We start from the raw sequence: 26,627 nt of genomic DNA on the forward strand, positions 1-26,627 counted from the left end.
TGGATCTTGTGTGCATATGAGTTTCTTGTTGGCATTTGTACTGCTTTGTACTATGCAGTAGAGTAATGGCAAATTGGACATGCATTAGTTGCTTTGGTAGCCTTATGTCTAAAGATCAAGTAATGAACTCCCAAGATGAAAAGGAGGACTTGTGGCACCTTAGAGACTAGCCATTTTATTTGAGCATAAGCTTTCGTGAGCTACGGCTCACTTCATCGGATGCATACCGTGGAAAATACAGAAGATGTTTTTATACACACAGACCATGAAAAAATGGGTGTTTATCACTACAAAAGGTTTTCTCTCCCCCCACCCCACTCTTCCATATTTATAAAAAGTTACTAGATTTCATGTTGTTTGGAGATAAGCAAAAATCAGATCTTACAGGGTAATGTTGACTACACATACGCTATTTTCTGTCATCACAAATACAACCTTAATGACCACTTTTACTATCTTGACATTTCTACAAAGAAAATGGTTATGTTATTTTACACCATAGTTGTGAAAGTAGCTCTAGTAGCCTGGAAATATTGACAGCTTAAGAGATAGGTTAGTAGCTAAATGAAATGTATCTGGATTTTTTTCTTCACCTTTTCCTTTTAATATTGTTCCAAACAACATGGAGTTCAAAATTTCTCTTCAACCGTTTCCTTTTATCTGACAGTACTATATGTATTTAGTTTTTTTTAAATATACACTAAGAATTACTTCAGTTTGCAGAAGTAGCTTTAATTAATTCCATAGGCAATCGTTTAATTTAAACTGAATCACTCCGGCAGTTGTCTATATGGCCCCTGCAATGCCGTTTAACAACATTAGACAAGCATTGAATTAAAACCTGTGTATGGGTCAGATTTTTCCCTCAAACACACTACTTGTATCTGGGGACTTGCCAGGAATTTAAACAGAGCTGTCCCAGCGAATAATATCATATAAAACCAGGGGCCCATCACAATTTAGCTGTGGGTGGTTTCTGTGGGACCAATGCAAAGGGGTACTGGGGAAAAAGAACAGTAGGTTGTGAGGGGGAAAGAGGCTGAAGATTGCAAGTCAACTGGTATAAACTCTTGTTCTTTTCCCAAAATGCCAAAGTTAAGAAAGACAATGGTCAGTATCAATCATGTGAGATGCTGATTAATCTGCAAGTCAGCTGTGGACTCTGTGAGTCTACCTCTGGCCTAATGCTGTTGTACATGTTGTTTGTAGTCACAGTAAATGGTTTAATACTTCACAGCTTTTTCAGTGGGTTCTGGAATGTCACCCATCTAAATTACTCATGGTACCATAATACTTACAGTTCACACTTCTATACCTTTCATCTTTATTCATAATAATTAATTAAGCCTCAGGACACCCCCGTGAATATTAGATGGGGAAACTGAAGCACAGAGAGACTTTAGTGATTTATCCAGTGAGTCATTGTGAATAGAGGGACTAAGAGACAGTGGCAGAGTTAGGAATAGAATGGAGTTCTGTCTACTAGTCTGTTTCTCTAAGGACTTGACCACACATAGCCATTCACTAACTATTTATTGGGAAAAGCTTTCTCCATTTCTCCTATATACTGGATACTGTTGGGGATATTTTTTCCTTAGTTTCTTTGGAAATCAGCATTTAGTAAAACTTAGTTTACCTGGACGACCTGGGTATCATTGAATAAGTTTGGCTCATTTCATTAAAACAAATTGATGTAGGAGCCATGACTTTGCTTAGGATAACATTGAGCTTTGGATAACTGCAGGGACCGTGAGACTGTCTTCACTGGAGCCCGCAGTGCTATTTCCAGCTTGGGTACACGTACCCACAGTAGGTGTGATGGCACTTGGACTAAAAACAGCAGTGTAACTGTGACGGTGCAGGCGGTGGGATGTACTAGCCACCTGCATGAGCACATCTGATACCCTAGGTATGGGGCAGCTAGTCCATCTCATCATCCCTGTAGTCATGGTTACACTGCTTTTTTTAGCACACTAACTGGATCAGAGCTTGCACTGGTATATCTCCTCAAGCTGAACTTGCACCTCCAGCTCCAGTGTAGACATACCCTGAGAGCTGGATAGTCAGACTGCACTGAATTTGATTTAAACTGGTCCACATTCTGCACCTAACAAATACGTATTCCTCATAAACCGCAGAGTGGCCCATTTTCTCAGGATGATCTCCTGAAATGAAATTGTACTATCCAATTTCACCCCTGTGTGAACTGTTATGGCTGCTTCTGCTGCAGCTCATCCATTGTATTGTTCATATGCGCCTAAAGCTTATTGTCACATTCAACATTATGATGTACATCAAATATAAATTGCAAAGGAAATTCATCAAATCCCTAATTGTACTTCATACATATGAAAAATGTGAATATACAACTGACTAAAACGATTTCTGTTTGCTTGTGTTTTATGCTTACTTTATGTGAGCTGGGATCAAATGGAAAATTGACTCATGATAACCATTATGAGAAGTAACGTTTCCGTAACTCAGAAAATTCAGCCATTATAAATTTTCTAAAAGCTTAGAGATGATATGAAATTAAGGCAGTAAATTATTATAACACTTTCTTTTGGAACATTGTCGCGTTTGCCAGAACAGATCATAACTGTTAGAAACAAACAAAAAGTGGAAACGTATTTGTCAGTTAGTTCACTAAATGTGACTCATGATTTGATGTGACTGCTCCAGGGCCATTTATCATGAACATCCATGTTTCTTTGCCCAGATGTTTGGGGAGCAACTTTCATTTGTGCAAACAATCATATTTGTGCTGGAGGAGCAATAGTAGTCATGCTGCAAGTGCTTGTTTGGTCTCTCCATTTATACAAGGTATAAATAGTTTCGTCTCTACATTTATGCAAGGTAATAACAAAATGTTTTTTAAGTACATCAGAAGCAGGAAGCCTGCTAAACAACCAGTGGAGCCCCTGGACAATTGAGATACAAAAGGAGCACTTAAAGACGATAAAGTAATCACAGAGAAACTAAATGAATTCTTTGCTTCAGTCTTCACGGCTGAGGATGATAGGGAGATTCCCAAACCTGAGCCATCTTTTGTAGGTGACAAATCTGAAGAATTGTCACAGATTGAAGTGTCAGTTGAGTGTCAAGTGTCACTAGAGGAGATTTTGGAATTAATTGAGAAACTTAACAGTAACAAGTCACCAGGACCAGATGGCATTCACCCAAGGGTTCTGAAAGAACTCAGATGTTAAATTGTGGAACTGTTAACTATGGTTTGTAACCTGTCCTTTAAATCAGCTGACTGGAAGATAGCTAATGTAATGCCAATATTTAAGAAGGGCTCTAGAGGTGATCCTGGCAATTACAGACCGGTAAGTCTAACGTCAGTACTGGGCAAATTAGTTGAAACAATAGTAAACAATAAAATTGTCAGACACGTAGAAGAGCGTAAGTTGTTGCGCAAAAGTCAACCTGGTTTCTGTAAAGGGAGATCACGTCTTACTAATCTATTAGAGTTCTTTGAGGGGGTCAACAAACGTGAACAAGGGGGATCTAGTGGACATAGTGTACTTAGGTTCCAGAAAGACTTTGACAAGGTCCCTCACCAAAGGCTCTTATGTAAATTAAGTTGTCATGGGATAAGAGGGAAGATCCTTTCATGGATTGAGAACTGGTTAAAAGACAGGGAACAAAGGGTAGGAATAAATGGTAAATTTTCAGAATGGAGAGGGGTAACTAATGGTGTTCCCCAAGGGTCAGTCCTAGAACTAATCCTCTTCAGCTTATTCATAAATGATCTGGAGAAAGGGGTAAACAGTGAGGTGGCAAAGTTTGCAGACGATACTAAACTGCTCAAGATAGTTAAGACCAAAGCATACTGTGAAGAACTTCAAAAAGATCTCACAAAACTAAGTGATTGGGCAACAAAATGGCAAGTGAAATTTAATGTGGATAAATGTAAAGTAATGCACATTGGAAAAAAATAACCCCAACTATACATACAATATGTTGGGGGCTAATTTAGCTACAACTAATCAGGAGAAAGACCTTGGAGTCGTCGTGGATAGTTCTCTGAAGATGTCCACGCAGTGTGCAGCAACCGTCAAAAAAGTAAACGGGATGTTAGGAATAATTTAAAAAGGGATAGAGAATAAGACGGAGAATATCTTATTGCCCTTACATAAATCCATGGTATGCGCACATCTTGAATACTGTGTACAGATGTGGTCCCATCATCTCAAAAAAGATATACTGGCATTAGAAAAGGTTCAGAAAAGGGCAACTAAAATTATTAGGGTTTTGGAACAGGTCCCTTATGAGGAGAAATTAAACAGGACAGGACTTTTCAGCTTGGAAAAGAGGAGACTGAGGGGGGATATGATAGAGGTATATAGAGGTATATAAAATCATGAGTGGTATGGAGACAGTGAATAAGGAAAAGTTATTTACTTGTTCCATAATATAAGAACTATGGCCACCAAATGAAATTAATCAGTAGCAGGTTTAAAACAAATAAAAGGAAGTTCTTCACTCAGTGCACAGTCAACCTGAGGAGGTTGTGACGGCTATGACTATAACAGGGTTTAAAAGAGAACTGGATAAATTCATAGAGGTTATGTCCATTAATGGCTGTTAGCCAGGATGGGTAAGGAACGGTGTCCCTAGCCTCTGTTTGTGAGAGGGGGTAGATGGATGGCAGGAGAGAGATCACTTGATCATTACCTGTTAGGTTCACTCCCTCTGGGGCACCTGGCATTGGCCACTGTGGGTAGACAGGATACTGGGCTGGATGGACCTTTGGTCTGAACCAGTATGGACATTCTTATGTTCTTACATGCATTTATTTGGTGGGAAAGTGACAAGAGAAAATTGAATGTAAAATCTGCTAAACATCTGTAAAATCTGATTTCTGTCTCTTCCTCAATTTTAAATTTAGGGGTCCCTATATATAGTTAAATATAAAGTTATTTCTTGGTCAAAAGAGGATGGGAAAAAATATTTTCAACATTAACATTTTCTAGCCCTGTTGACTTCCAATTTGTGTCTCTCTAAAGTGTTTCCCACTGTCTCCCTGAGAGATTCAACCATCCCAATGATTCTTCAGGCAACAAAATGGCATTATACCCTTATATCCTTGTGTATAAAGGATAGGACATGGAATCAGGGAATAGACTATAAAATGTGACTTAGGCAACCAGGATTCTGAATATCAGATATTCAGTGGAGAGCTCACTAACAGTTCATAGAAACCCATAGGCCCAAATCTTATTGAGCAGTTAAGAATTATTGCAAATTGTGACCCTTTAAAAGACCATTCTTCAACAGAAAAAGGGGTAAAATCTGACTAATAAATTGTTTTCAACAAGTAATAATAATACTAATAATACCTAGCTCTTACATAGCCCTTTCCATCAGTAGCACGACCAACCAGCTATTTTAAAAGCCATGATTGAACAACTCTGGGGCATCGTAGTGATATCCAAAAATGATTTCACAACAAAGTAAATTTTATTCTTAATGAAGAAAATCAGTTACTATTTCCATTGTTCCTTGGATTCTCTGCTCATATGTAGTAATCATAATGGATGATACTTACCCCTGTGTAGTGGACCAGGCCAAGGCCTATGTACTAGATTAGTCCCACTTAAACCAGTAAGATTGTAGTTACTGGTTGAAATGAGGAATGAATGTGAGGGAAGAAGGTTCTGTGCTCAAATGTACATAAATTAAAGGTGCCCAGTGTCACTTCTAGTTTTCCAATGTGCTCCTCTTTTCAAAGAATATAATTTCTTTATGCACCTTCTGTTCCCCTTAATGCATTTCTCTCCCAGGCTCTAAGAGTCCGGAAAAGTCCCTGAGGTGTGTGCGATTTTGTACATTGTAGAGCCTCACCTGACAAAAAAGAAAAAGTTTGTAAAATACCCTTCTCTAATTAAAAGTAGTTGCAATAAAAAATTGTTGGTGCATAAGTAATGGAAGAACATGGCCCTTCTCTATTGGTTTTGCTTACTTGAGGATGGTTAAGGATAAGATTATGTCACGAAGTCATGGAAGTCACAGATTCTGTAACTTTCAGAGACCTCCGTGATCATTTCCACTTCAGCCCCAGTGTGGTGGGGCCAAAGCTCTCAGTCACTTGGGGGCAGAGCTGTCAGCCTCTGCTGGTGGGGGGTGCTGGGCACACCCCTCCCGGCATGGGGGCTCTGGCTCTCTTCCTCTGCTTGGGCTTCAGTCAGGGCGTCCCCTCCCCCCACCATTATTTTTAGCAAAGGTCACAGGCGTTCGTGAGTTTTTGTTTATTGCCCGCAACCTGTCTGTGACTTTTACTAAAAATGACCATGACAAAATCCTAACCTTAATGATAGTAGTGTTTTGGATTTCTCATTGCAAATGGCTTAAGGCATTGCAGCTCCTGGAGCCAGCAGTGAAGTAGACAACTCTGGTTTTTCTCACAAATAGTTACGGGACTGAAATCATTCCTGGAGTTAGTAACTCCATTGACTTTAATGAAGTTACTTCAGGTAAGAATTTTGCCTAAGCTGTCTTTTATCGGGAAGGGAAGGAAATACTGATTGGGAATTTAAACCAGTGAAATGTTGCCTACACTATTTCAATAAAGTATGTGCTTCTAAAGTCGATGAAATATACCTAGAGGCAGGCAAACATTTGTTGACTAATTTATAACAGACACTGGGTCTGCTGTACACTCCATGAACAAAGACATCTGCAATCTCCTTTCCTACAGCAGGGCTATATTATGCCATTGATACTGTTTTTACAAGTGGAATTTCTGCTTAAAAATCAAAGGCATGATATACATTGAGTTTCGCTTAGGTTAATTATAAAGCAATTCTTAGGAGTGTTTTTTTTAATTCCCTATCCTATTCCTGTGTTTTCGTCTGTAAACCATGTGGGATTAAGTATGTGTGTGGGGGTGGTTTAATTTTTTTTATTAAAAGCAGTCAGCACTTTCTTTTACATTTTATGAAGTTTGAGAAGCCCTTTGGGCCTAGCTGAGCTGGGTGTTCATGGGTGTGATTTCAACAAGTACAAATGTAAATAAGGTGGTTGTTATTACACTAAAAGAAGAAAAACATAGGTGCATAAAAATATGACATGATAGTACTTCAAAAATGGTGGTTTTGCTCTAGAGGAGATTAGATTTAAAAAAAACATACTCGATTCCCCAAGAACAGTAAAAATATCAAAGCTCACACTAACAAAAGCTAGCTCTATAACTAGTAATATTCAAGCTGTCATTGATCGAACATGAAGAGATGATGGCACATGAATACTTTCACAAGACAAAAGCTTTCTGGTTTGTTAAACCAGGTTAGCAGTTTCCTTTCAAATGAGAGCAATTGTCATTTCGCCTGTGATAATTTATGAAGAGATCAAAGGTAGGTCTGTCTTAGTGCCGTGAATGTTAGCGCTGAAAGCCTGTTGCTTTTCCAGTAAGCACTTGAAATCTTTGATTAGCTGAATTCCTTATTTTTTACCTTTCCTGCTGAGAAATTGACTTGAACCACTAACAAAAATTCACAAGCTTGACAGTATTTCATTCATCCAACCCTTTCCTGATTTCTATATGTATCTTTTCAAATAAAAGTCTTAATAGACAAAATTAACGTTTTTTTAATCAAAAATTGCTGGGGACTTCATTCTCATTTTTGTCATTTGTTTAATAACGTTTAAAGAGAAACATTTTTTGTTTCATTCTATGCACTGTTTTGTCAGCATGTACCTCTCTGGGGGGAAAAGCCTTTTCAATGTTCTGTCTTTATCCTCAAAGCATGATGTATCTTCTGTTCCTTGCATTGTTTGGAGCACTATCTCAATGTCCTTTTACTGCAGAAATACCTATTTGTACTGGGAATACCTATTTCCTCTTTTACAGTGATCCTGTTCTCTTAGAACACTCTTCATTTCACAATTGGACAATGCAAGATCTCTGGGTTGTGAGGTTTCAAGAATAGAAACCACACCACATTAGAGAACAGAAAAGGGGCAGGGGGGAGTGACCTTCACTGTGAGTACCTGGGCCCTGTTGAGCACACAACTGGTGTGCCCTACATTTTCTAATGAAGGCTGCACTTAGAATGATCAAATCAATATGCAATTGCTTTTAAGCAGGATCACTGCAGTCTTGAGGAGATGTCTTGTTGAAATGGACAGTATCTGTGGCATGAGCTTATATGGGGTGGATGCACTAGAATGTGTAGGTAGCTATTTATTAGTATTGTTTCATATGCATATTTTTAAAACTAACCTTTTTATATGTAAGTGTAAGGAGGAAATTTTATACAAACTGTTCTATTGCTGTCTTTTATGCAAAAATGGAAAGATAAAAGTTAGGAAAGAGGAATGTCTCATGACTTTGTATTTCTCCAGTTTGTAATGTTTGTTCTTTGTTTGTAAGATTTGAGAATACCCTGATGTAGGCCAACAGCAGCAGTTACTGTCTGATTTCACGCTCACCACTGTCTAATACTACGGTATACCAATAAAGCATGGACTTGTACCAACTGGAGGGACTGCTGGCTGCTAAACCAGTACCAAGCTCGATGACTATATAAGCATGTCAAGCCAAACTCATTTAACTGTGTATGCATGGTATTAATTTTTTTTTTGGTTTGTTTTTTGTTTTTGTTACCTCTGCCAAAGGCTTTTACTCATTCTAACTGGTTCTTGCTGTAAAACTGTCACTGGTTTAACTGTTCCGTCCAGCTGTTGGCTGGAGCTTTGTCCTGATATGAGATAACTTGTTTTTTGGTTTGATGCACTATTCTTCCAAATCATTCACTACCAGTGCTGCCGTGGGCATACATTTTGCAGCTGTTACTTAGAAGCAAAATTTTCTTCCCATCTCCTTCATTTTTCAAAGCAAGGCAGGTTATGAGCTATGTATGACATCATTTTTCTTTCTAAAATCTTTTGTTTTTGTCCTTCTCCAAATTCGTTGCTATTAGGTTCAGGGTTGTTTGCAGATGAGCCTCTGATTAATGCATAGCTGCGTTCTCAAGACCTTTATTCTAAGGAACTGTGTCCAAGTGAGAAACTTTATTTAAAAGCTCTATTAATCAGAATAGAAAGGTAAGCCCAATAAGGTGCCAATCATATTGCTGTTGATCCTGCTTTCATTGAAGTCAATAGGAGTTTTGCTGTTTGTCTTAATGAGAGCAGAATGGGCCCTTCATCCAAAGTCTTTATAATTCACCAGCAGTAACATAACTTGTTTAGCTGCTACAGTTAGAACAGTTAGTTTTAGCCATATTTAATGCCATTCCAATTTAAAGCACTGCTGTTGTTATAAAAGTGAATATGCAAAACGGATACATTTTAATCTATCTATCTGTTCCCCACGTGTTATCTGTTATTTTACTGACGAAGTTTCAGGGTAGCAGCCGTGTTAGTCTGTATTCGCAAAAAGAAAAGGAGTACTTGTGGCACCTTAGAGACTAACCAATTTATTTGAGCATAAGCTTTCCTGAGCTACAGCTCACTTCATCGGATGCATACAATGAAGTGAGCTGTAGCTCATGAAAGCTTATGGTCAAATAAATTTGTTAGTCTCTAAGGTGCCACAAGTCCTCCTTTTCTTTTTACTGACCAAAGAGTTTTACTACGGTTAGCAGTGCAGAGCCAATACGGCTATGGAAGAGTGAGCTGGATTTCATTCTGCCTTTATAGCAGTGACAGCATTGTCAGATAAATTCTGATCAGAGAATCTTCATTACTGGCAATGATGTAAGGGACGGAGAGAACACAGCTTGGTTTTCAGCTTCCAGGTTGTATCCACACCTAGAATTTAGGAAACACCCCCACCCCCACCTCCTGGAAAAACTCCAGTGGGTTTTAGATCAGGCCATAGGAGAGAATAAATATGGAATCCCACATTGTCACATGTGTTGTGACAGTCATTTTTCTGACTGGAATGCATTTTATGTAATTAAAGTATAAACCTTATAATGTAACTTTGATCACTATTTATGAGGGGGTGGGTGAGTCTGAGTGTTGCAGCTTTTCCAAAGTTTATCTAGTAATGCTCTGAATTTAAATCCCTTTCAGTAGAAAACATTTCCACTGGTCTTTCCATATTTTACATCTTTACATCATATAATTTTACATCTTCTGTATTGTACAGAGGAGGAGCACAAACCAGATTCCAGTCCAGTGCTGCTGTTCTCTGTTACGCAAACAGAAAACATTTAGTGGCTGAGAGTTTCATTTGCATTTGTAACTGAAGTCGATACAGAACTCTATATGACATTAGCTTGTTGTTTGCCAATTTTGGGAGGTGGGGGAAGAATGGCTTCAAGATGTGTTAAATCCCATCTGCCTCTCTCACAACTGTCTAACATGGACTGAAATACTTTGCACTGTTCTTTCAAGGTTAGGGTGAAATATCTTGCTACAGATTTAAATCTCTAGGATCAGATTTGTAGGCAGCTGTTATGCAGACATGAAAGGGCAGACAGGCACAGAAGTCTTCTACACCACCTCCCAGCCATTGTGCCCACACACAGACCAGGCACAGTTATAATCCCTAGTAGTAGGACTGAGACTTTCATCCTTAAAAGTTCACACGAGGGAGAGTGTTCCTAAATATTTATCATATGTCCCTGCTCAGGAATATTTGTAGGGTTTTTTTTTTAATTAATTATACCTGGTCTCATGAAAAGGATACTGAGAGCCCTGACTGTAGCCAAGTACTGTATGCAGCCTTTCCCACTCCTGCAGCTGTAATGTAGTCCAGCTCCGACCTGTCATATCATACCCCTGCTATACTAGCAATAGGCCTCTCCTAAGAGGAGAGTAACAGATAGTTGCGTATGTTCTGAAGTGGTCATGCAGCATATCCACAAAGTTCTTGATTGTGACCAGTGGCTCCATTTTGCTTTGTGTGTGGAAGATGTATTTTAACCTGGGTTGCTTAAGGTATGTGTAAAGGTATTAACTCATTATGCCACCTTGTCCTTACGTTTCATGAGACTTTAAAGTCCTAGTATCCTCTCATTGCTTATTCACATTCCCTTTCAGTTGATATTTATTTTCATTCTGAAATCCTGTCTCCCACCCCAACATTTGTCAGATATCTCAGACTAAGCTGGCTCAATGCAACTAAGAAAGCGACCCAGATGTACTTGGCATTGACTGGCTATTCTGACATACAATGAAAATTCTGAAAGGAAACGAGCATTATCATTAGTTGCTGGAATGGTTAACCCTACATTGAACAGCCACTACCTTGCTTAGGCCCGGATTCCAGAAATAATTTAAGCACTTGCTGAATTCTTCACTTTCCAGAGCAGCAATTAAATACATGCTTAAGTGCTACCCAGAACAGGGATGCTTTACTGAACTGGGGCCTTATTGACTGCTAGTAATGTTAAGTGTGCCCTAAATAACACAGGAATGTTCTTGATTAACCTAATGCACCTCCTCTTGGATGACTGACCCTATAGTTCTATATATGCGATGAATGAGCCCAAGCCCAGTCTAAGTAAACAAAAATGCACCAAATTATGAACAAACTGGCAAAATTAATAGAAACCTTTTGGCTTTAGCGATACAAACCAGCATCACCTGATCTCTGACAATTGATATAAAGTGGCGAAGAGAGAACTACATTTTCATTAATCAAAGAACCTCAATGGATGTGATATGAGCAATTTTTGTACTATTTAAATAACGTTGGTCCTATCTCTTCTGCTCTTGTTTCCTTGCTTTGTAGTCAATGAATAAAGTATATCTGGATTTACCCTTGTATGGTAAGAGTTCAGAGGAGATGCTGAGAGAGGACCCAAGACTAATGTAGGGTACTTACACCTGACCACCATGAAAAGATAAAGAGAAGGACCCACATGCATAATTGCATTTAACATAGGCCCTCATTTACAAAGAACAAATTTCTAAAAGCTCATCTTGCAAATATTGAGAAGTATGCTGCCCAGAGCACCAACAACCTGAGTAAGGAAGACCTTCATTTTCATTTCTTCCTGGCCTGTTTGCTTTTTCACAGTAGAGCAAGTCAATTACTTATTTTGACAAAAGCAAAATCCAGTCCATAATTCTTGAGTTTAGACTATATTTGTAGTAATCAAGACCTGTTAATGCATCACTTAGTGTTTGGGCCACTTTCATGAAATAACCACTCCCTTGGGCCTAGTTTTGACTTGTAGTTATCATTCAACATCTAAAATGGGAAACCATTAGCATAAATATGCTCCAGTCTGTGGGAGGTAGTGTTTGGATTTGAATTTGGTCATCATTAATGTACCTTTAATTCTCCGTGAATGAGAATGTAGTATTTTACTTTTCTGCAAAATACCAAATGGAATGGTGACTAAAATAAATAGTATTTTTTCTGCAAATCTTTCACTGATGGAGCAGCTGCTAAATGTTATGCTCCATGAGGAAACTAATAACAATGATACTTCTAACAAGCTATGAGCACCCACATTGTAAGCTGGGAAGCATTTTAAGTTAATTCCTTCATCTGGTATTTTACAGTTCAAACCACATCAGTCAAATTGAGTTTGACATAGATTTGCCCCTATATTAATGTTAGGGCCTCAGTTATGTCTCACAAGAGGTGGTGTTCAATTTTTATCATGTTTGAACACCTGAGGCTTTCTCACAGAGGCGCAAAGGATCTATTCACTGTTGTGTGGCAGGCACAGTGCCAGAATTTCTCTGTTTTCTCACGTTAGAAGAGATATCACTATGTCTTTTATAAAGTGTAGTACAGTACTTTAAACCTACAACCTCACTACTAATCTGTTTCACTATATGATCAATTCCATTTCCTTCGAAAACATTGTATACAGTTGTGTACTAGTGTCAATAAAATTGACAGTTGTGTAACAACCTATGGCGTTTCAGATTTCACTGAGCAATGATTTAGTGTGGAACTGTGGGTAAATTCTTGCTAGTTACAGTAATATAAAAACTTTATTTCAGGCAAATATTCTTTTGTCTTTGTTTTATAATAGGGTACATAATTGTCATAAATCTCTAAACAAATAACATTGTACAGTAAGATGAATATGCACACTTCTGGGATGCAAAAAGAAAGTATGGTGTAGCAATAAACCTGAAGCCTTTGATGAAATGTTTTGCACTCAACCTACTGGCCTAATTATACGTACTGATGCCATTATTCATTGGAGTGTCTGAGTTGTGTTGTAGTAACAGGGGAACTAATAGTTAAATAATATACTCCAGAAAAGTGCTCATGGTGAAAAGCCCTTGACCTTAAATATATGGATATGCAGACATTTGCATTTACTTTAATTCTGGTCAACGTAGCTATGGGAGTCGATAGCTTGTTAGTTTCTCTGTTGAAGTTTTTAAGGTATGAAGCCCAAACAAAACAATATGGGCTGTAAACATTTCATGGCTTGGAAGATCTAACATAGCTTTTAACAGGTTTGACTTTTCATGGCATGTCTTTAGCTTAATTGGGAAGATGCTGAGGTTTTTTTGGCAAGCTGTTTCATTTGCAGTCAGTAATCTGGTTGCCTTCCAAGAGACAAAACACTAATTTCAATACTAGTATATCTCAACCTACAGAAGTATAATTAACTCATAATTTTTTTACTATATGAAATATAATGGGGCTTTATGGCTGTGATCAACTAAAATTGTCGTACTTTGTGTGTTAAAAATAATACCTTCTTGTGTAAATGTAATGCTAGGATTTCCATCCCAAACAATCAGAGGAGCTTGGAATGACCCTACAAGGTATAATAAAATATATACTTCTGCTCTGTGTAGAAATGGGAAGATAGTAGTTTTCTCCCTCCATTTTAGATGTGATTGACAGTAGTACTATGTTGCCATAGAAAGTTCTAGTTTTTTCCTAGACTCCCTCTAGATATACTTCTTCTAATATCTTTCCTACAGCTTCCTGTGAAGTACTTTAGATCATTTGCATTTTGGAGTTATGTTGTAAGAGGAAAAACAGGAGTCATAAGTTGGCTTATTTATTATTATGTTCTTTGTGTTCTAAACTAATTGTAAAACTGAGAACATTCATCTGTTCCACACATTCTCTTTCATAGAGTAGGATGCTATGGTGAAGAGCTCATCATGAATTTGATGTTTAATATTAACATATGCAAGTGAATTATTTGTACCTGTATCTCTAGTTTTATAATGGCTGTAATTCTTCCAGTTTTATCAACTAAGTGAGCATGGGGCCAGATCTTCAGCTGATATAAATGGTTGCAGCTCCAATGACTTCAGTGACAGTACGTCCATTTACACGAGCTAAGGATCTGGGATCTTGTGCCTTTTAGCGTAATTTCCACGCTGTGGTTTAAGATTCTTACCATTTTTAGCTGTCTAGAGATGCCCCGTACTAACAACAATTTTTATTGTATCATTTCTTTAGCAGGTTCTCTGACTGGCAGCCCTCACCTTTCAGAGCTCTCAATCAATTCTCAAGGAGCACCAGTGGTGGCAAATATGTCATTATCTCCAAACTTGAGCCCTGATGCCAAGCAGTCTTCTCCACTGATCAGCCCATTGCTGAATGACCCGTCGTATATCAGGACTGATGATGAAGAAGAGGTCAGGAGAAAGGTATTGCGGTTGACATCACCCTGTTCTCCCCTGGATGTTTCGATTGCTTGAAACGTGGTATATGGCTGACATCTCTAGATCCCTGACACTCTCCCATCCCCTCTTCATTTGTTACAAGAGAAGTAAAGATCTTGATTACAGTGAGGAGACAGAGGGCATCATCTCCACAATGTTCTCCATCCCCCACTTCTCCTACAGCTATAGGAGCACCTCTGGTTTTAGCCAGGAGCAGTTCTGAGCAGTTGCTGTTTCTTCCTTGCTGCAGCTGCATAGCAGCTCCCCTGCTGGCTGCATGCTGCATTGCAAGGTGGTGGTATGTCATGATTCATATTACCCTAGCACCTAGGAGCCCTAGTCATGGGTAGCGTAACGGGTGGCTCTATTGCTGACTGAACTGTGAGAGTCTCAGGAAGAGCAAGATAGGGGCTTGGCTGGCCCTACTTGAGCCTAGGGGATTGTCTAGGAAAAGACTACTTCTACACTCAGCTACACAGGGCACTGGAGGAGACATTGAGAACCAACACCAATCAACATCTTCCTGATTCTGTGCCCAGGCCCAGTTAGAGCAGCCTTGTGACTGCTCTCTCTTATGCTAGCTGGCAAAGGTTCCCTTGGAGTGGTACGCCAGCTAGGGATAGCCCAAGCTTTGTGTATGCCAGCCAATGTCCATCACTGCCTCTGACATGTCATCTACACCAACAGCAGGAGAGAGGGAAGCATATTAACAAGGGATTTGTTGATGTTTTTCTTTCCCTTTGTATCAACCGAGAAGCACAAAGGGAGCAGAATAGGGCAGAGAATCTGCCTGAAAGTACCGATTGTGTCTCCCTGACCATTTTGAAAGAAGATGTTGGATCTTCAAGCTGTAAAGGGTGGTCACTGCTGCTCTAACCTAAATGTCTCCCTAGTGTAAGATTGATACTGCTAGATTTGCCCTTTATGAAATAGGGAAGAGATTTTTCTGAAGTTCGAAGTCTATATCTTGCCCTTTCTCTCCCAGCCCTTTTGATCCCCTACCTGCTCCACCCCTTTGGAAAAACCAGTTTGGGCATTTTGGAGAGTATTGTGCAGTGAATGTTTATCATGTGAAGAGATGTGTATTGAAGAGTGAACACAGATTATATGATGAATAGATCACTGTTTGTTCATTAAGGTATTTGTTATGTTTGATTCTAACTGTTAACTGTCTAAAAAAGTCGTCATCTCAGCTTCAAATACATCCTGTTCCAGGAATGTGGAAGAAGTTGAGAGGAATACTAGAAATAACTGCAAATAACCATGGCAGTAAGAAATCTTTTCCAAACTCCTAGACAGCTATTGTTTGCAAGGATGTTCTTAAGGCATTTTCCACAGGGAAGTTCCAGCAAGCAGTCATAATAAGCACAAGCAACGCTCGCTAGTTTGTAATTGTCCTAGTGATTGTTGCCTAGAATCTCTTTTCCACTGGAGACTCTGCCCCCTAAAGCAGATCAAAACTTCTTATTTTTTGCAATTTACAGAGATTTCCAACTGACAAAGCTTACTTCATTGCTAAAGAAGTATCGACCACAGAGCGAACTTACCTGAAGGACCTTGAAGTCATCACATCGGTATGTTTACTTTAGTATTACTCATGAAATATATGCTGCTGGAGTCAGCTGTGGTATTTTATCTGCCCCATTTATCCCTTAGCTGTTCTACGATAGTCTTATTTTCTATCCCCTATGCCAGGCACAAGGGTATCGTTCCAGTGGGGACAGAATTTCAGATTTACAAAAAAAGCAGAGGGTAGACATTTACAGTAGGGTTTGTCTGTAACATGTACAGTGACAACTTTCTAGAAACTGAAAACATGCTCGGACCCTGTGGCTTTAATTGGAAGTTCACAGATAATATTTGTAATGGAGTCCCCTGAAACAGTTGTAGCTCAACCAAGAAAGTTGTATTTATTTTTTTAACTGGTTTTATTGCCCCCTGTTCAGTCTAAGAAAAGTTTTAACATTAATTTCATTGTGAGTTTTTCATGAATAGGGCAAGCAAGGCTTGCCCTTAAATAATGTTCTTTATGGACCTATAGGGGGACTGTAAAAAAAAAAAAAAAAAAAAAAAAAAAAGCCTTAAATGTACAGTGGCACCAATTATCTGTCCTACCTGAACTGTGTGCAGTACCGGAACAGAGTGTGGACCTGGGCCTGTATTGTGGACCTGGGCCAGTTTAAACTGGTACAGTTTTCAAGGCTGTTCTAATTTACAGCCAGTTGCAACAGGCCCCTAGGAGCCACTGAAGGTCTATCAAAAATAACTAAAGCACAGTAGGTACTGGGATCATCAAGTAGGGTAGGCCAGCTTTATGCCTTCCATGGAACCCCTCTTACATTGCTACATTGACAGCCACTTTACACTACCATCACAGGACAAAGAGGTAATGGGGCAAAGCAGAATTGACCCCAGTGGATCTAAGATCCCATTATAAATTTAAACGGCAGGGCTTGATCCTGACCTACTTATACTTCTGCTTGTACCAGCATAGATCTTGAACTTCTGGACTTCCACTTTTGCAAGGCCCACAACAATTCCCTTCCATGTATTTCAGTACAGGATCAAGTATTTATTGTGCCACACCCCTGTGAAATCAAAGGGTTTTCAAGTACTATCCATGCTACATTTGCAATGTACGGTTATATGTACAGGGCCAGATTTTAAAAAGTGGTCTCTAACTTTGAGTTAGACCTTTGAGTGACCACCTTCTTCTATCTAGAGCAGAGGCGGGCAAACTTTTTGGCCTGAGGGCCACACTGGGTTTCCAAAATTGTATGGAGGGCTGGTTAGGGGAGGCTGTGTCTTATCTGACCCCCCTGACGGCTCCCCCGGGACTCCTGCTGCATCCAACTCCCCGTCTCCTGGCGGCCCCCCCAGGACTCCAACCCCATCCACCATTCCCTGTCCTCTGACTGCCCCCTGCTGCCCCATCCAACCCCCCCTCTCATTCCTGGCTTGCCCCCCGGGTCCCCTGCCCCATCCAAACCCCCTTCTTCCTGACTGCCCCCCTGTTCCCCGCCCTCTGACCTCCCCGACCCCTATCCACACCCCTGCCCCTGACCAACACCACCCCAACTCCCCTGCCCCCTTACCACACTGCCTGGAGCACTGGTGGCTGGCGGCGTTACAGCCGCGCCACCCAGAGCACCGGGTCAGGCCGTGGCTCTGCAACTGCACTGCCTGGCCGCCCAGAGCATTGCACCGGCGGCACAGTGAGCTGAGGCTACAGAGAAGGGGGGACAGCGGGGGAGGGGCTGGGGGCGAGCCTCCCAGGCCAGGAGCTCAGGGGCCTGGCAGGAGGGTCCCGCGGGCTGGAGTTTGCCCACCTCTGATCTAGGGCCTGAACATCAGAGGTGCTGAGCTGGATTTGGCTTCCATTGACTTTGGACCGATAAGTAATCAGAACCCCAGAAAATCAGACTACAGTCGAACCTTCAAAGTCAGAGGCCAAATTTTAAAAATCAGTGAACCCGGTTATGAGAGCCACTTGCAGTAGCTACTTTCACATTTTAATAATTAGTTTAAGTGGTTGGAATTAAGTTTCCCACTTCAGTACAATGAAGTAAATGAATCTACAGTAGCTGAATTACCTGCTAAATTAATTCTGCAATGCAGGTTACTTTTCTGTATTTATCTTGGGACATCACATTTCAAGACAAATATATAAAGGAAATCGAATTGTGACCTCAGATCCAGTATCACTGCAGTAAATTTATTCTGTATATCTCTTGAATTAGTGGATTAACTGTAAGAAAATAAATAACTCCTTTCACTACTGTTGTTGTTACATTTATAGGGCCCAATTCAGAAGCATGTGCTTAAGTCTCATCAACTTCAATGGGATTTAAGTATTTTCTTAAATGTTGTCCTAAATCTGAGCCATACTGTAGTTTAGAGGCCAGCCAGGGTTGTAGGTAACTGCACAAAGATAGAGTAAATGACAGGCCCTGCCCCCAGCCTTCCCCTTTATCACTTTGTTCTTTCCTTCCAGTGGTTTCAGAGCACAGTGAGTAAAGATGACTATATGCCAGAAACGCTGAAGAATCTCCTCTTCTCCAACTTTGAACCTTTGCACAAATTTCACACCAGTTTTCTGAAGGAAATTGAGCAGAGACTTGCTCTGTGGTAAGAATGTTATTCATTACTATTACATCTCACAGTTAAGTATTTCCACATTCCACTTTGGTAAATTTTTGATCCATATGGGTTGACTGTCGTGATTCATTTGGGTGGATCACAAATGTTGGCTCTTAATAGAATGTGTAAAGAAAATCTGCTTTGTGTTAATTCAATTGATGAGACAAACTAGTAGTTTCCTATCAGGTGAGATACTTTTCTATTCCTATAGTAACTCTGGAGGATGTCAAATACCAGCTACTAAATGTATACACTTTTACATCAGCAGATCCAGAGAACTTGCATCCAAGAGTTTTGAAAGAGTTGGTGTAGGTGTTCTCTGGACAACTGATGTGGATTTCAATAAATCTTAGAACACCGGGCAAGATCCAGAAGCCTGGAAGAAGACTAATGCTGTGCCAATATTTAAAAAGGGTAAACAGGATGATGTGGCAATTATAGGCCTGTCAGTCTGACTGATTCTGGGCAAGATAATGGAACAGCTGATGTGGGACTCAGTTCATAAGGAATTAAAGGAGGGTAATGTAATTAATACCGGTCAACATGAGTTTATGTAAAATAGATTGTGTCAAACTAACTTGGTATCTTTTTTTTAAATGAGATTCCAAGTTTAGTTGATAACAATAATAGAAATCTTTACATCAATTCTATAAGGTATTTGATTTGATGTGGCACATGTTTTGATTAAAAAGCTAGAAAGTATAAAATTAATATCACACACATTAAATGGATTAAAAACTGGCTAACTGATAAGTCTTAAAATATAATTGTAAATGGAATCCTCGTTGAGTGGGTATGTTTCCAATGAGGTCCTGCAGGGATTAGTTCTTGGCTCTATGCTATTTAACATTTTTATAAATGACCTGGAAGAGAACATAAAATCCTCACTAATAAAGTTGTAAGATGACGCACAAAATGGGGGAGTGGTAAATTAATGAAGTGAACACGACACTGATACAGAGCAATCTGGATTGCTTTGTAAGCGGGACACAGGCAAACAATATGTGTTTTAATATGGCTAAATGTAAATGTATAGATCTAGGACAGCAGTCCCCAAACTTTTGAGAGTCGTGCCTCTCCCTACCTGTCTGTGCTTCCCCTCCCCCTCCGCTCCGGGGGTGGGAGCGACAAGGGGGGGCATGGCAACAGGGGCAAGGGGACCACAGCTGGATCTGGAATCCCTTCCTCCCTCGGGCCTCTCTGTCCCCAGAGAGATATCACCTCAGAGGAACTCACCACTGGAAGGAGTTTATCACCCGTCCCATACTCAGAATACATCTCCCCACCAATGGCACCCCCACTGGGACCAGAATCAGGCTTCTCTCCGTTGAGAGAGTCTGAACCACCTGATGAACCTTTCTTCCCCTACCCTACATGTCCACCAGGAGACCTGCACCGCTTTGGGATCAACCTCCACATCATCTGTCTTGGAGGTGCTGGTACCCCATGCTGTGAGGGCCCCCACAACCACCTATAATCCTTCCTTCTGGCTGTATTGGGGGTCTTGGGACCTGTGCTCTCGTGCAGAGTTGATCTGATATGCCAGGGAGTCACCACTTGTCTCCCCTCTAAGGGGATGCTCAGATCTGCCCCTGGATCTGCCAGAGGAGGAGGAGGAACATTACTCTCCGGATCCAGTGGTTCTGGAACCAGCAAGACTCCAATTGTCCTGCCCGGATGAAGCAGTGACTCCTAACTCTCCTCCATCCCTACCTTCCACTCTCCCTCTCCCCCTTCTTCCCCCTGATTACTTTAGGCAGTTCCAGGGGGACTGGATAGCTTCAGATTCCTCTCTCGAGGAGATCCAGGACTCCTAGCACAAACTTTTAGACATCCTTTATGCATCTGGACCCAGCAGAATAGCTCTCCGCATTAATGAAGCCACCCCTGCCATCTGTGCTCCTACCTGCAAAAGGACAGAGAAGCTCTATTACATGCCAGCCAGAGGAGAGGCATTTCTGTGTTCTCACAATGCCATAGATGTAAAAGGGATGTTACAGGCAATTAAGACGTGACCCACAGAGTTTACAACAAAATGACACAAGACTTTGGTGGGTACGAGGCAGAGAAGTAGGATGTTGGCAAAAGACAATGGTAAGGAAAGCCAGTTTTTCAAGAGTGTGGTTTAGGCCAGCTAGCTTGGATGGCTTCTAATAATGTCATGGTTGTGGTTTTGATCTGCTCACTGGTTGTGTTCTGGGAGGAAAGATTGTAGTTTGAGACACCTTGGACCTACTTTTCAGAAGTGCTGAGCATTCACAATGGAATTAATGGGAGCTGTGAGATCGGGGGGGGGGGGGGGAAGGATAGCTCAGTGGTTTGAGCATTGGCCTGCTAAACCCAGGGTTGTGAGTTCAATCCTTGAGGGGGCCATTTGGGATCTGGGGCAAAAATTGGGGATTGGTCCTGCTTTGAGCAGGGGTTTGGACTAGATGACCTCCTGAGGTCTCTTCCAACCCTGATATTCTATGATTCTACCGCTAATGGCTCCAGGTGGATATCCAAAAACGGGGGTACCTAAAATCAAAGGGCACTTTTGAAAATGTTGGCCTTAGTTACTCATTCTGCAGTCACCCCTGCAGGTGTTAAGAGTTTTGTCAGCCTACACTTACTATATTTTCTTCTGAAGATAGCATGAAGCTCAGCAAAATTTTCCTCACCTGAATGTAGCCTTGTCTTTTTACTCCCATGTACACACCTAACCCCTGAATCGAGACAGACAGTTGCTGCAGTTTCTCCTCTATGGACTTGATAGTTCTCCCATCACTGTAGGTACTCTACCTCCCTGAGAGGCAGTAGCTAGGTCAACAGGCAAATTCTCCCATCTACATAGCTCTGTCTACACTAGGAGGCAGGCTGGTTTAACTGCATCACTCAGCGGGTGTGGATTTTTCACACCCCTGAATAATGTAGTTATAGCAAACTAATTTTCTAGTCTAGGCCTTTGTCAACTTCTTTAATTTCTCTGTCTCTAATAATATGTAGGAATGGTGGAACAGTTTCACTGAGGCATGAGACATGAACAAGCTTCATTCTCCAAGGGCTTTGTTACAGGAAAAGAGGGTCTTTGAATAAAAAGGTCTGCACTACACGGAGTTTCTAGAACTGTTTGTGGGATCAGTATGGGATTTTATATTTCGTTGTGGTGCTTTTTGTGTTTCACAGCTCACCGGTGTGATGGGGAATGAATGAAATGGGGGGAGGGATAGCTCAGTGGTTTGAGCATTGGCCTGCTAAACCCAGGGTTGTGAGTTCAATCCTTGAGGGGGCCATTTAGGGATCTGGGGCAAAAATTGGGGATTGGTCCTTCTTTGAGCAGGGGGTTGGACTAGATGGCCTCCTGAGGTCCCTTCGAACCCTGATATTCTATGATTCTATGAAAGGATGTTGGCAGTTTTTGTTCCCCATTGTCATCTGAATACTAGTCTGGAGAGAGGACCTACATTGGGCTGAAGGATCAAAGATGTAGAGTGTGGTGTTGGAATTACATACTTCATTTTAAAGCACAGCTAGCTCCCTCCGTTGATACGGACTTCTCTGTGTGAATTTTATGTGAGGACCAGAATTTAGTTTTTTCAGTGCTGTTCTCTTTTTATTGCTTTGAAACAGAGCTAGCTACTTGGCTGTTACATATAGTATAGGATCTTGGGCTTTTTAAACTCGGAGATAAATGTAATTAGCTCTACTTAGAGATATTTTTTGTTTGTCTTTGGAAATGTTCTTGTGTTTTGGAAGCTCTTTTGCCCAGACAAGCTGATGCATTGCCATAGTGATATGAAGGGCTGTAAACCATCAGTTGAAATGGTTGCTATATCTGCCTGGGTTTTTGATTTACAAAGAGAGAGCCCCTAACTGTGAACCTTTTTAAAATATACTGGGTTGTTGCAGCTGTGTGGGTGCCCGGATGTGGGAGAGACAAGGTGCGTGAGATCATATCTTTTATTGGACAGATTTCTGTTGTTCGAAGAGACAAGCTTTCAAGCTTACACAGAGCTTTTCTTCAGGTCTGGGAAATGTGTCACAGCTAAATATAAGGGGAAACAGATTGTTTAACATAAGTAGTTAACACAGTAGTATTTTATCACTTTCCTGTGTGAATTCATTGAGTGCACAGTGATTGTCTGGTTTCACCCACGTGATAGTTGTTGGGGCATTTAGTGCACTGGATAAGGTTCACCACACGTTGTGATAGTAATCTTTAGGACCCATGGATGTTGAAAGATGTGTGGGGGAGGAGGAGGGATTGATCACTGTAGCAGTGGAAACGTGTATATAACTCTGGTACTGCTTTGAATTGGTGGATCCTGCTCTGTGGGGAGCTTGCTTCTGATGATGAGGTTGGGGATGTTGTTTGAAGGCCAGAAGAGGGAGTTCAGGATTTATTTCTTTCAGGATGTGGTCCCTGTCGAGTATGGGTTTGTAATTATTTAATGATACCCCATATGGGTTCCAGTGCCGGGTAGCAGGTGACAACTAGGGATGTATGGTCGGAGAAGGTTTTATTTCCATATTAAAGCAGGTTCTCTCAAGGTATTTGGGTGGCCTGTTCCATGATGCATTATGCTTCTCTGGTGGAGTGTCCTTGCTGGTGAAGGCGGCTTTAAGTGTGCTAAGATGTATATCCAGGACTTGCTCCTCAGAGTATATTCTGTGGTATCTGAGTGCCTGGGTATAGATAACTGATTTCTTCAGGTGTTTGGGGTGGTTACTAGATCTGTGAAGGTAAGTGTGGTGATCTGTGGGTTTCTTGTATATAGTTGTCTGTAGAGTTCCTTTATTGAAGCTGATCGTGGTATCCAGGAAGGTGATGCTAGTGTGGGTGTTTTAGAGAGCGTTTAATAGGTGGTGGTTGCTGAACTTGTGGTGAAAATCTGTGAGGGAGTTTAGGTCGTCAGTCCAGAGGATGAAAATATTATCGACGTATCTCAGGTATATTATTGGTTTTGTGGTGCATTTTGTCAGAATTTCTTCCTCAAGGTGGCCCAGAAGAGGCTGGAATACTGGGAGCCATCCTGGTGGCCATAGCTGTGCCCATGGTTTGGACAAAGTGTGTGTTGTTGAATGTAAAATTGTTATGGGTGAGCATGAAATGAATGATTTTGGCCATGTGTTTGGGGAGGAATTCTGAGTGTTGTCCATTGTCTTGTGGATATTTGAGGTGGGCTGTGATGCTGTGTTTGTGAGGGATGTTCATGTACAGGGAGGTGATATCTATGGCAGCAGAATGGTGTTCTGAAGGAGGCTGTTAATGTTGCAGAGTTTGTGAAGGTAGTCACTTGTGTCCTGCAGGAAGCTGACCCTTTGTGTGGCGAGAGGTTTGAGGAGGGTTTCTAGGAGTCCCAGTATTCCTTCCGTAAGAGTGCTGAGGCCAGCTATGATGGTCTGCCTGGGTTCCCTTGTTTGTGTACCTTGGGAAGCATGTAGAAGGTTCCTGGGGTGAGTTCATGGGGGATGCGGTTGTAGAGTTTCTCTTAGAATTGTTTGGGAAAGGATTTGCTGATATCTTTAAATTTCATGTAGGGTCTTTAATGCACCCCATCAATCCCCAGCCAATGGAGCAATTCCCAATTTTTAAGGTCTCATAGTATTCAATTTACCTTAGAATGAGGAAGGGCCATCTGAACCCTGCTGAGATCCACAAAGTCTGATACTGACACTGTTTCGACAATTCTCCAGCTCTGGTAAGTTTAGTGCTCATGCTAGCTAGTGGATCTCGAGTAATTTTTTCAACCCCTGTCATCTTCTATTTCCTTCTCAGTGCCTCATGTGAACCCGCCCTCCAGATGCTGAAATCTGAGAGGTTTTTGCTAACTACTGAGAATACATTTCTGCGCCACATCTGGTAGTCCTGAGAGAACAAACTGCAGACTCTAAAGTGCGTTAGAACTGGAAGCCAAATTTCTAGCTTCTCTGTGAAAAGATTAGTCTTCCCGTTTTTATTAAAAGTATCTAAAGCTATTTCTCTCTAGTATGTGTGTCAAGTCCCGAAGGCTACAAGATTTAGGATGTCTGTAAAGTATTTGTGTGGCATTAAACCCTAAATGCAGAAATAATTACTCTTGCTCATTCAGCTGCCGGTATCCTAACAGAATGCACAGTCAGCCTGTGGAACTCATTGCCATAGGATGTTGTGAAGGCTGATAGTACAACTGGATTAAAAAAAGAATTAGCCCTGGTCTACACTACGGGGACGGGGACGGGGGAGTCGATGTGAGGTACGCAACTTTAGCTATATATATTTAGAGAATAGCGTAGCTGAAGTCGACGTACCTAGATGGACTTACTGTGGCGTCTTCACGGCAGTGAGTCAACTGCTGCCGCCCCCTGTCGACTCTGCTTGCATCTCTCACGGCGCTGGAGTTCCGGAGTCAACGGGAGAGCGCTTGGGGATCGATTTATCTCATCTAGACTAGACGTGGTAAATTGACCCCCGATATGTCAATCGCTACCCACCGATCTGGCGGGTAGTGTAGACCTAGGCTTAGATAATTTCATGGAGGATAGGTCCATCAGTGGCTAATAGTGAAGATGGTCAGGGGTACAACCAATGCTCTGGGTATCCCTAATCCTCTGACTGCTAGAAACTGGGACTGGATGACAGAAAATGGACCACTGGATAAATTGCCCTGTTCTGTTCACTTCCTCTGAAGCATCTAGCACCAGCCACTGTTGGAAGAGGGGATATTGGGCTAGATGGACCATTAATTAGTCTGACCCAGTATAGCCATTTTTATGTTCTTATTGTCCTCTGCAGTCATCGTCTACATTTTATACAAGTCTGTAAGCTAACAAGGGAAAGGTGCATATTTATGGATTTGCACCAACCCTCCACTGTCAGAACTTATGAAAGCTAATTTTGAAACTACTTATACAAAACACTGGGAGAGGCATGAGAAGATGAGCTAAATGTCCCAATCTCTTGCTTGAGAGGGCGTACTGTGACCAGAATGAATAGTCAATTTAATATTTTACATAAATCGCAAAGGAAAACCAATCTTACTTTCAAATATGAGACTACTAACTAAATTCAGCTGGCTCTTCTCCTACTTGTATGTAACGGATGAAAGTCCCCAAGTTACAATACGTTTCCTCTCAAAAAAATAGAGCACGCACAAGTCTTTCTGATCTTCACATTATCCGTCAGCGCCACTGAAATGGAGATGGCTTTTCTGCAGTGTCTGAAACAGACCCAGTACGTTGTAATGCAGATTGCAGTTCTCTTTGCTGTGGCAAATATAGCATCACAACAGGCTATGGGTAAAATTTTCCAGAGCACATAAGTCCCATTTTAAAAAATGGTTATGAACTTTGGAGCATAAGTCTCATCAAAAGTCTCTGGGACTTAGGTTCCTGTGGGCTAAGTACACAAAGGGGACTAAAACTCTGTTGCAACACCTATGTCTAGGCACCCTGCTGCCCAGTAGAATCCACAACCCCAAGTTAGATTCCCAAGCTCCCCATACAATGCATGGAGAGAGTTAACTGCCTAATAATGGGATCCAGAAAAGCCAACAAGCTGAGCAGGAAGCTGCCAAGCTAACCAGTAGGAAATGCTGAGGAGAAGGTGGGGGGTCTAAGACCCTAAAAGGGATTTAGGTGCCTAAGGCTGGGCCAGAGGGAGGTGCCTATCTCCACTTGAGATTCTCAGCTGTGAACCTGCTCCTGAAGTCAGGGTCCCTAAATCCTTGCTCAGAAAAAATGATGGCAGTGCCCCCCGTAACCCTTGGCCCAGTAGCTAGTTAGAGCATTCACCCAGCATGTGGAACAGTTGGGATTAGTTCCCCCATCTGTGGAGCTGGGACTGGAACCTGTGACTCCCTTGCTGTAGTCGAGTGCCCAAACCAAGATGGGGGGGCCCTCTTTCAAACTCTCTTGTGAGGAAGATGGTCCATTGTATATAAGTCATTAAACACTCATTGGAACAG

The 26,627-nt window shown here is 41.2% G+C and overlaps 1 protein-coding gene across 1 annotated transcript in view; it reads left to right on the top strand.

Moving 5' to 3' along the window:
- Positions 1-26,627, top strand: part of FARP1 (FERM, ARH/RhoGEF and pleckstrin domain protein 1) — a 276,098-nt gene that overhangs the window by 199,180 nt on the left and 50,291 nt on the right. The window contains exons 13-15 of the mRNA XM_077807045.1: positions 14,360-14,547; positions 16,047-16,136; positions 18,557-18,690. Coding sequence (XP_077663171.1) covers positions 14,360-14,547; positions 16,047-16,136; positions 18,557-18,690 — 412 coding nt within the window. The remainder of the gene's footprint in view (positions 1-14,359; positions 14,548-16,046; positions 16,137-18,556; positions 18,691-26,627) is intronic.

This window comes from Eretmochelys imbricata, chromosome 1 (assembly GCF_965152235.1).
Source record: "Eretmochelys imbricata isolate rEreImb1 chromosome 1, rEreImb1.hap1, whole genome shotgun sequence".
Lineage (NCBI taxonomy): Eukaryota > Metazoa > Chordata > Testudines > Cheloniidae > Eretmochelys > Eretmochelys imbricata.